The 11,734-nt window shown below is 34.8% G+C and overlaps 1 protein-coding gene across 1 annotated transcript; it reads right to left on the bottom strand.

Annotated features, from left to right (window-relative positions):
- Positions 1-1,107: 1,107 nt before the first annotated feature.
- Positions 1,108-7,203, bottom strand: c1galt1c1 (C1GALT1-specific chaperone 1). The gene is made up of 2 exons (XM_028460102.1): positions 7,075-7,203; positions 1,108-2,634 (listed from the first exon to the last, which is right to left on the bottom strand). Exon 2 carries the CDS (start codon positions 2,618-2,620, stop codon positions 1,658-1,660), a length of 963 nt encoding a protein of 320 aa, XP_028315903.1. The 5' UTR covers positions 2,621-2,634; positions 7,075-7,203; the 3' UTR covers positions 1,108-1,657.
- Positions 7,204-11,734: the final 4,531 nt, after the last annotated feature.

Below are 11,734 nucleotides of genomic sequence, written 5' to 3'. Positions count from 1 at the left end.
TGGTGTCATGGGAAATTTTTTTTTTTTTTTACACACTACATTGTAAAAATGTACCTACTGTTCATTAGAACAATTTAAGCATTAGCATGGTGGTGTATTTATTTTTTTAGGGAATAAGAAATGATGCACAGTTAAATGTTTAGTACAAAATTAAAGATCACAGATAAAAAATGATTGCTATTAAAGTAAAATGGGTGGATAACGTTGCTGCATCACTGGGAATTTCTATGGGAGTTAAATGCTCTATTTCAGTCTGCAGGGTTTATTCCAACAGTGCATTTTAAATTTATTCCTTGGCTAAGGCAGAAATGGTGACTCCAGACTTATTTTGTGTAGCCCCAAAGTAAATGCACAAAGATATTACATTAAGAACAGAAAGAAAAAACACTCAAAACACAAATTACTCAAAAACATAAATGACCAACATAACAAAATGGGAAAAAAAACCAAAACAAATACACAAAAAGGCTGAGAACAGTAGAATAAAAAATTAGATAACTTGCAAAAAATGAATGAGACTAAACAATTACATAATTGCATCAAAAGATTTATCCACCATTTCCTATTATGCATTAAACTTTACCATCCCCCTTTTCTTTCTCTTGTGTATGCAGTTGGTGTGTTTTTGTTTTGTTTCTTGAGTTATTTAATAAATATTAAAAAAAAATGCAGTGTATTCTCGACATAAGTCGTCTACTACAATTTTGTTAATTATTGCAGTAAAATACAAAAAAGACAAAAGTAACAAAACAAACTAACAAAAAAACAGACGAGAACAACAAAAATACCTAAAATGAGAAGAAAAATACACAAAAATGACTTAAAAACTAAACAGACTCAAATTAACAACATAAAATACACAATGACTTAAACATAAAATTACAAATAGACAAAAATAACAAGAAGCACAAAATTATTATATAGTACTTTTCTATATTAGTGATTATGCTAAATTCTAAAATTTTGATAGCATGGCCCTTGGATCAGACAATCACATTTTTGTGGACCTCCGTGTGAAAAAAGGGCTAAGGAGTGTTAGCCTAGAGCTATCGATTAAATGGCAACAATTCTCTGATTTAGAAAATAAAACTTTGATTATCAATTGTATTCATTGTTCTTATCAAAGTTTTTTTATTACTGTAGTTTTTCCATAATTAGTGTCACAGCAGTGTCAACTTCTATCAAAAAACTTATTTCCCGTGTATTACTCAGTAGAAAAAACCAGTGAAGGTTGAGTTTACAAGCATCTTCAGGAACATGTCTGACTAAAAACTGATCAGTACAATCTGTTATTCAGAAAGATGTTCAGGTCTTTCATGTTCAACAATAGTAAGAAGATGAAATGAAAGCTTCACGCTGAACTCAATTTCAAAGCCATAATAACTAAAACCTGCATTTATTTCCATTTCATGTTACAAGCTTGATAGTTCTTTTTTTTTTACTCTACAAAAGAATGGTCGACCTGTCAACTCGAGTAACCTGAACTACAAAGGAATGATGATGATTGTGCAAACAACAAAATTACAAACACAGAACACTCTTCCCCACCCAAGGTTCATTTCTACGTTTAAAGAAAACCGTTTCCCAAAGTCAACGCTGCCATCACAGAAGCAAAAATAGTTGAATTCCAAACTCTAATTCTGGGAGACGAGCTTCTTTAATCATTATCGGAACCCTCTGGAGGGTAAAACACTAAAGAGTCGTGGAAATCGTGGCCGTAAGGACGAAGTCTGTAAACGCCGTACATCATGACCTGCATCTGGTTGGGGGTCATGCCGCTGAACGTGACCGCCATGTCTGAGCAGCAGCCCTCCACCACGTTGGTGGGGTTCTCACTCATGCTCTCCGTTATCAGCTTGACGATGGGCTTGCTGTTGAACACGGCTTTTCCTTGCGAGTCTTCTCCGTTCTCTGCGAACACGCCGGTGTATTTGAGGCACACGGCCAGCTGTTTGTCTTCACTCAGCTTCCACAGCGTTCTTCCTTTCTCGGGACACTTTTCTTCATTGTCAAACACGTTGACCAGCCGCCTCAGAGCTTCGTAGCTCAGAACAATGCCGCTGTCGTACGCCACGTACTCCAGCTCCCCTGACTTCATGGCGTTACCCAGGTAGAACGGCTCGCTGGGATCCTTGGTGAGCACCAGATACTTCAGGTTCTCAATAATGGCAAACGTGGTGGGTTGGGCGATGAAGAACCAACGCAGCTCCCCAGCATTCTCGTAAGCGTGTTTCAGAGCTTTACGCAACCTGGTCCAGTCGTCTCGCTCTTTCAGGTCCAGAGCCTCCAGCGCCTTGGTGGACTCAGAGGTGTAAAACACAGGTTTGTCACAGTGTTTACCCCACGTGTCCACAACTGCAGCCCAATGGACGAGGCTCTTTGGCTGGACCATAATGACGCAGTAGACCCGGACCAAGTCAGTCAGCTCCTGCATTCGACTGTCAGACAGGTGCTTCAGGTCGTCCTTACTTGGGGCTTTAACGTGATGATGATGATGATGCTGGTGGTCTTCTGTTGTGGAGTCGGCGTCAGGAGTGAAACTACTCATGAGGGACATCACCAGGCAGAAGATGCCCCCCATGACCATCCCCTTCACGAAAGATCCCCCCTCAGACAACATGTTGGCAGCAGTCACTGGAAGAATAAAACACACATTAACCTCACATGCGAATTCATAAATAGCTCAACCCATGAGTCTAAAAATTATTTAAAGCACTTTTTTGTTTGTTGCCGACTTTTTGAATGTAACAGAGGAGTAGTCATTTGAAAAATGGACCACCCAGGGGGCCCCCTGGTGCCCCTGTGACACGTACGGGGTAATAGGCACCATTTCTATATTGGTATGCGCCAATGATTTGATACCACCAAACGTCGTAATAATTGACTGGTAAATAAAAGAGAAATCAACTCTCGTTTTTTTTTTCCTTTTGGGGCCCCTTGGGGGGAAAAAAATTAATTGCACATTTCTAATTTTCAAACTCCATCAAGGTATTGATGCCCTGAAGCTACACACCGCATTTTGGTTATCTTATCTTACAGTTTCTGAGAAACGCGGTCCCATTTAACTCGGACGGACGGACGCACGGAGCTCAAACCTATATCCCTCTTCCACTTTGGAGCGAGGGATAATAATGGCTTGGATTTATATAGATCGCTTTTGGATTTATATAGTGCACTTTTTTCGAGGAGACTCAAAGTGTGTACAGAAACCATTATTCAGTCACACCAGTCACTCACATCAGTCATACCGGTGGTGGTAAGCTACAATGTAGCCACAGCTGCCCTGGGGCAGACTGACAGAAGCATGGCTGCCATTTCGCACCTATGGCCCCTCTGACCACCACCAACATTCATGCACAATTCATATGACGCAATGTGCTAAAGACACAATGACTCGGATAGAGCAGGATTCAAACCCCCAAACCTTCAATTTTTAGACGACCCACTCTACCACTTAAACATTGTTATTCATCGATATTGTATTTTGCCATTACAAGGTAGATTCAAGAAAACGTTGTATACTATGTATCGAGGTCAACCCAAGTGTCCTCTTTATTGGAAATCTAAATATTTTTTTGCTCTCATTATTTTTCGACCTTCAAACAGTGAAAAACTAAGATTGTTAAAGAGTCCCACTTGTTGTGTCATAAAACTTGACTGGGATGACCTTTGAAACAGAGTTTATGTGCTTGGATTCTTGTTAAACTCTTCTTCAAACTCAATAAATTCTTTATTACTCCTCAGGGTTACAACCAGGCAATGAACAAACTGTTTAACTATAAATGTGACAAATGAAAGCAACTTAGTTAAAAAAAAAAGATGCACTGAGATGTGCATTTGTTTACCCAAGATTCATTTCAACTTTGGATGGTCATTAAAATACTTAACCTCATTTAATATTATTGTATCATATCCTTCATTAGAAAGACAGTTTAGTAGGGTGTGGTCTAGATTTCACAAGCACAATAGTTTTGAATGATGCAGGGCAGACAGCCAATGATGATTGTTGATCAGGGACAGTCCATAGTACATAAAAAAATGAATTAAAACAATTTGGAGAAAAAAATAATAATTTTTTATTCTTCTTTTTTCAGACAATTACATTAATTTACACAGCCAATCTGTAATAAGTATTTTCCAAAGGCTTTTTAGCCACTTCTGACAAACTTATAGATAACCATTAACTTTAGTAGTTATCACACAAACTCATGTCATTTTGATTTTTGTTTACGTTAAAGATATTCCAGTTACAGCAACAATTTGACTTTAAAATGAAAGATTCTCAGAGATCTAATTCAAATTAATGAATCAATTTTTTTTCTAACCCAGCCCTAATATAAATGTAGCATTTAAAAATAGGCAGTGGCTATCCGTACGATATACCGACATTCTATCCATACGCAACGCTGATGTTTGGCCAGTTTAGGTCCCGTGACTAAAGTGTACCCAGAGCCGTATAAAGAGAGAGTTGCGACAACTCTGTTCATTCGAATGTTTTTTTTTTTTTTACAGCAATGGCGGCTCATGGAGCCTCACAATTGTTGCCGGAAGTGATCAATTTACTATTGTAGACAATGGAGCTAGAGCTGATTAGACGGTTTGTGATGAACGGTAAGACGTTCATTATTATTATTAGTATTATCAACGTTTCTAAACCCATTACCGTGTGCATTAAGGCATGTTAGTGGATTAACCCCTGCTAAACTAGTACATTTTTATTTTTTGTATTTTTATATTTTTTTATTACTATTATTATCATCTTTTTTTTTTCATTGTGAGATACACTGCTGTTGTTTTCATGTTCAAAAGAAAAAGAAAAAAATTATAAATTCTTCTTAGAAAATGAAGGGATCATTAGCAGATGCACAGTGTTTACTTCACACAGTTTTATCTACACACATAGGTGACATATCTTCTTTTTTTTTTTTTTAAATCAAACAATAAGCTTTTCAATTGTGTTATTTGTGGAAAAAGTGCCAATTAAGTGTTTGAATATGACTGCCTCACAGATTTTTTTTTTATTGTTTTAATCCTGATTATTATTATTATTATTATTATTATTATTTTAGATTGCTCCTGCTGACTTTGGCAAAACATTTCTTTCTCCTCTCTGGTTCGGGTAGAAAGCCATACATTTTCACTCCTTTTTCGGAACGAGTGGAGCATCCCCATACAGCACAGCAAACTATATAACAAATTATTATTGTTTCTGACTTTGTTAGACATTTATTTAATGAATTTATCTTGGTACATAAGTGCATAGTTAAAAATCTAATGTCTATTTTTATATATGTATATGTTCATACTATGATCATAATACATGTGTTTTCAATGTGTCCTGTCTGGATGTGGTGTTTTTTTTATTTTTTTTTTTTTATTTAATAAAATTCAAAGCAATACATCCAGTATACAATACATATTAACACATGTTTTAACCAAATGAATGTTGGCTGTAACTACGTCAAAAAACACTAATTATTAATACAAATTTATGTTAGGGAAAAAAAGTATTTATGGAACTACATAAACATATATTGTATATACACATACATATGACGGTATACTGTATAAATATTGTCAATCAATGCAGTTATTGATGACAAATTACCCAAAATCCCAGTTATGTCACTAGGAATCAATGGATTCGAATGGCCCACCAATAACTTCCGGGAACTAATTCACATGAATCACGTGACGGTCAAGTATTTTGGACTTCCGTTGTCGCAACTCTCTCTCTATACTATGGAAGCCCGTTTCCGCCACTAAAAACAAAAAAAAAAAAAAAAAAAAAAAATCACCAAGGAAAGTCATAAATATGAGAAAGAAAGTCATAATTATGAGTTAGAAAGTCATAATTATGAGATAGAAAGTCATAATTATGAGATACTTAAACACATTCACAGCAGCTTGTTCATGTGGTGAGCTGACACTGAGAGATGGCTGATAAGACTATCAAAGACTACTTTAGAAGGGGCTTTACAAATGATGAAATACTTTGTTTGCTTGTAAATTCACATAAATATGCTGAGTAAACGCAACCTTGAAAAGATGCTAAGCAAAAAGAGGCTCAGGCGTTGAAAGGATAAAACTGATGTGGCTGAAGTAGCTCAGTTTATTGAACAACAAATGGAGATTTCTGGTCAGCGCCATGGGTACAGATGGATGTACCAAAAATGTTTCTATCTCATGATTATGATTTTACTAACTCATAATTATGACTTTGTTTCTCATAATTATGACTTTCTAACTCATAATTATGACTTTCCTTGGTGATTTTTTTTTTTTTTTTTTTTTTTTTAGTGGCGGAAACGGGCTTCCATACTATACGGCTCTGACCTTACCCTAAAAATTGTTGCGATATTGGGTTATAATCTAACCCTCACACGCTACGTATGTGTACTTCAGTAACCGCACCAATAGCGGATACGGGCAAAAGCCGGATTTCCGCCGGAACTCGGAATTCCGTCACATACACACAGTATAGCCTCGGAATTCCAACGGGACACAATGTCAGCCGTGTACACTACACACACCTATAGTACATGTGTGTAAAAAATATATAAATAAGTGTTAAAAGGGCGTTTTATTGAAATCGCGAGCCATTTATTCAAAATTAGCCTTTCAGTCAAGACTCAAACATTGCAGGTCATGTATCGGTATGCTTTAAAAAAATAAATAAAAATAAATCAATTCAATATTCGTCCATCTTATGGAGATAAAAGAACAAAAACGTATTAAAAATTTTTAAGCAGTAAAAATAAATAAAATAAGCAATAGCACCAGTGGTTGTCCGTATGGCAACCGTACAAATAGACACTTCTAACAATACGTTCACACATTACATAAAGAGAGACAGACAAGTTAAACCTGATGTAAAGCTAGGGTCTTATAAAATCTTAACCTCAAGCTAAACAGATTTCCCTTCGTCTGTGAATAAAGCTTGTACCCGTGGAACATGTTTTGAAATGTAAACCACATTGTAGTGCTCTCTACCTGTCTGTCTTAAGTTAAAACCTTCCTCTCTCTCTCTGTTACTTCAATTTAACATTGAATAATGAAGAGTAAATCTTGTACCTGGTCTACGGTGGTGCTATCGTGGCTGCCGCGGACTTTCAGCTCCTCTTAATCCTGTTTGATCACATACAGCCAAGCATACGACACTAACTAAACAACCAGTTCTGCTAGCACTCATCGCTTCTTCGCATGTTTGTTTTTCATCTTTACGGCTCAGTGCTGCCACCATTTGGTACAAATGCAGAATTACATCCACTAACCTGTAATAATAATTCACTTCGATTCAATTCAAAACAACTTTATTGGCATAGGAAGCAAGTTTCCATTGCCAAAGAAAGTGTGACATAGAACAATGTACACACAAAAATAATAAATATTAAAAATGGCAACATTTGTCTTGTGCAAAACAATAAAATAGAATAAAATAAAATAAAGATAGGGTTTCACTATATATATGTACAACAAAATGTAAAATTAAGTTATTATAAGGTTAAAAAAGCCAAAAGGGTTATGTACAGAATTTTACATATATCTATATACACACACATATGCGCCCAGTTATACACATACATAAATACATACAGTACATGTACACAAACACCTACATATGTATATATACATACATGAATGGACAGACTATTTATATATGCATACATTTGGTATGTAATAATACCATCAACCATATTTTTTCAATATCGCTGACAGCTGTAGTAAATATTCAAATTCTCTGCTAGTTATTGGTGTAAAAAGTGAACATTTTGCCCTGAAAGTTATATTATTATTATTATTATCATTATTATTAATAATAATAATAATAATAATAATAATAATAATAATAATAATAATAATAATAATAAGGTCATATTTCAAAAAACCCAAGGACACCTTACAAGCAGAGTTAAAAATATAAAAAATAGAATTACAAAGCACCCTCAAGCAGGGTTAAAAACAAACAATGTAATACACAGAAAAAATAGAGACTTAAAAGGAAAGTGGATACGTTAGATTAGTGGTGTTTAACAAATGAGTGGGAAAAAGGATCATTTTTGGTTTAGTGTGAACCCCATTATGGACAATTTGTTAACATAAAAGAAATATAGGCTGTATATTTCTACGTAAATAAAAGGAGATGAAATCATCACCATGTGTTAAAAACATTCATTTTTTTCTCACAAAAAAATGTAACATTTAACATTCAATCTAAATATTAAATGTAAATGTTACATTTAAATCTAAATGTTAAATGTTACATTTAAATCTAAATGTTAAATGTTACATTGAAATCTAAATCTAAAATCTAAATCTAAATGTTAAATGTCTAAATCTAAATGTAAATATTAAATGTAAATGTTAAATATTAAATCTAAGTGTCACGGGTGAAGCAAAGAGAATTAGCTAATATGCTAATTCACCGAAAGTACCAAAATAAAAGCTCATTGATATATCACAAATTTCACAAATATTGCTGTAAAAAATATTCACATACATTTTTTAAACATGGTTTGGTGTTAAATATTGTGAAAAGTTGCTGTTTATTTGACATTTACATTTAGATTTATTTTTCATGTTCATTTTTAACAATGATATAGAACATGCTGTTTTACATGAATTTGTCTCAAATGAAAGGAAAATTAGCCAAATGTGAGGAAAGGGAGCTAAATGTTCAAAATATGTCGGCTATGAAACAGTGAATGAGTTTTTCCATTCGGCACCACATACATACCACCTTGACCCAAGCAACCCATGGATATAAAAGATGAACAAATAACAAATTTGGCATAGAATGCAATAATGTAAATCCAATTTAAGTTTACTACTGGAGACCAATCAGCGTTTTTAAACTAATGAATTAATTAACAGAGTTGTACGTACATTTGGACACAAACCAGATCTGCAGTGACAAGTGTTTCCATCTGAGTCGTTGATCATTGGGGAAATGACGCAGTGACAGACTTCAATCAGATCAGGGGTGTGAGTGATGACGCATGGGGAGCCCATCACACACATACACAGCAGTCACACATAAAGCCCATGAAGACAGCAGCTGATTACTGCTGCAGAGCAAACATTTGTTTTGCTGCTCTGTACAAGCACAGATAGTCCTGGGATGAATTGACAGGGTCCCCTAAATTGTGTCTCTGACGCCTGATCCATCGTGTCAAAACCATTAAGGAGGACACTGGGAGTGATGATAATGTATCGATCAGGTGGTGATGGATGGGCCACCATGATATAAAGGTGAAGTTCTCGGGCTGAGTTGAAGTGAAGTGGTGGAGAAAGGTTTGGACACCATGCTCTCTGCGGCTCTTTTCTATCTGCTGGCTGTGATCTGCTCTGCGACATGGACTCACGCTCTGCCTCTGTATCCTGAGACTGATCTGGAGCCCCAGGCAGGTGAGGTGCTTCAGGTTTGACCTCCAAAGCTGACCTTATAGGGCCAAAATGCAGTTTTTATTTATTTTTATTTTTAATTTCTTTAAAGACAAACTAATTCAGGTAATTTAATAATCAACTGATGTGTAAACTGCTTCTTCTCAACAGACTTGTTGCAGAAATTGGTTTCAGACATAGAAGATGAAGCCAACGCTGGTGACGGTGAGCAGAGAGATGCAAGCAATCTGTTTCCTCTCATCATGCAACACAACGGCGGGAGAGAGTCCTGGAATAAAGGTAAATAAATCTACTAAACTAGAAAATAAAATACACTTAGAAAGGTGTAAACAAAGGAAAGAAATTAAGCTTTATTTTCTTTTTCTTCTTCTTCTTCTTCTTCTTTTCAGGTGCCAAAGATTCAACACTGCAGGACAACTATGCAAACATGGTAAGAACGAAATAATGCATCAGTGTTTCAATAAAGTTAAAGAAAATGTTTCATAAAGAACAGAATTATAATACAACATTAAGACTGAAATAACTTGTATTAAAAAAACAACAACCTTGGAATAATTAGCTAAATTAAAATAAAAAGCCACATAAAGAAATGGAAATTTTTATTTATTTATTTATTGTTTTTTTACTTTTTGGATGCTTTTAAGCTCAAGTTAAAGTTAAAGTTAAAAGTTTTGCTTTTCCGAAATAGAAAAAGTAACATTTGTCAGTTGTTTGTTTTGTGCTGACATAAACAGCAGTAAAACACAGTTTAACCATTAAATCATAAAATATCACATCTTAACCCAGCTCATAGTTCATTATCTATTGCTTCTTTAAAAAGAAAATGTTTATGAGTGCACCTTAACATTAACAACAACCATAACAAAGTGTGTGTGTGTTTTTATTAAATGGATGCATTTTGACGACAATATGATAAACAAAAATGAAAGATCCAAAATTAGATCAGTTCATGTTTTTCTGTATAAATATTTTTTTCTAAAATGTTTTCGTTTCACACTTTATAAATCTATTATTGAGTTTGATTTACGGAATAAACCAAACTCATGGTTTTACGGTAATAACGTCTTGTATTTTTTCATTTTTCATTGGCCTGAATGTGTTTTTGTCCAATCCAAAATCTAAATAGTGAAAACCTAAAAAAATAAAGTGGCACCCAATCTTCTAACACTTTTTGCTGTTATTGTTTTTTTTTCATGTCTCTCAGGTTGAAGACCTCAAAGATGTTGTTCTGACGCTGGCAGCGGCCGATAAGCTTCGCTCTCAGGGTTTTCTGCGATCAGAGCAAAGTCTGCCCAAAACAGCCAAAAGAGGTGAGAGAATAACAACATGAACAGGATGAAAGCTAGCTTCAGATATCTAGCAAAATGTATGAAATAAGGATAAAACAACCACATTAAATAAGGCTTGCTATAGGCTCATTGTAACTATCATAAGCATTTATTTAATATTTACTATCATGTATGTAGTATTAAAGCAATTTATTCACACGACTGCATCTAACTACATCTTCACTATTATATCATTATTATTAATACAAAATGTATAAAGCTGCCTCAACCTAAAATGCAAATATGACTTTTATTTTTTACTAATTTGATCACCCACAACCAAAAGATTTAGTTGAAAATGATTGCATTATATATATTTTTATTTTCTGTTTCTGTTTTATTTTTATGTTCTTGCTTTGGAATAAAAGAAATATCAATACATGTTTACAATCATTACGATGTGTAGAAATGATTTATTCGGAAAGGACAAGAGCACATCAGGTGCTGTGCATACAGAAAATGCGTAGTTAGTAGAAATCACTGTATGTTTTTAGTACAAAACTATTGTAATTAAGCTTAGGTTTCAGCTGGGTTCATCAGTTCCAGTTTGAGTCAGAATGAGACAGAGTAACATCCCGAAATTCACTCCAATGGATCCTTTTAGAGCCCAGTCTGATTTAATACATTTATTACAGTTTAACGGTTGTTTTTAGACTGTGAAATACAATAAAAAAAAGTCTATAATCTTTGGTCACCATTTATGAGCATGATAACAGAATATGGGTTTTTGAACGTTCTCTTGACAGCATTATGATTATTTTCCTTTCTCAGCATGTTTCTGGAAATACTGCGTGACCAACTGAAGCAGAGACGGATGATCGATGGGATTTCGGCCTCAGATTCACAACCCACAATCCACCATCACTCTTGTTTCCTGTGCCAAAAGGGCCATCTCATCAACTGCACCATTTCAACAGAAGATATATTTTTTAAACTAACAGATAGTTTTTGTTTTCTGGTGGCTGAAAATAAATAAGAATCTCAAAACTTCTGTTGTGTGC

The sequence above is a fragment of the Gouania willdenowi genome, chromosome 10 (assembly GCF_900634775.1).
Source record: "Gouania willdenowi chromosome 10, fGouWil2.1, whole genome shotgun sequence".
NCBI classification, from domain to species: Eukaryota; Metazoa; Chordata; class Actinopteri; order Blenniiformes; family Gobiesocidae; genus Gouania; species Gouania willdenowi.
The sequence above is the reverse complement of the archived record's forward strand: the minus strand, read 5'-3'. Positions and strand labels throughout refer to the sequence as shown.

Coding starts and splice junctions, on each gene's coding strand:
- c1galt1c1 (XM_028460102.1), bottom strand. CDS start 2,620: ATGTTGTCTGAGGGGGGATCTTTCGTGAAGGGGATGGTCATGGGGGGC.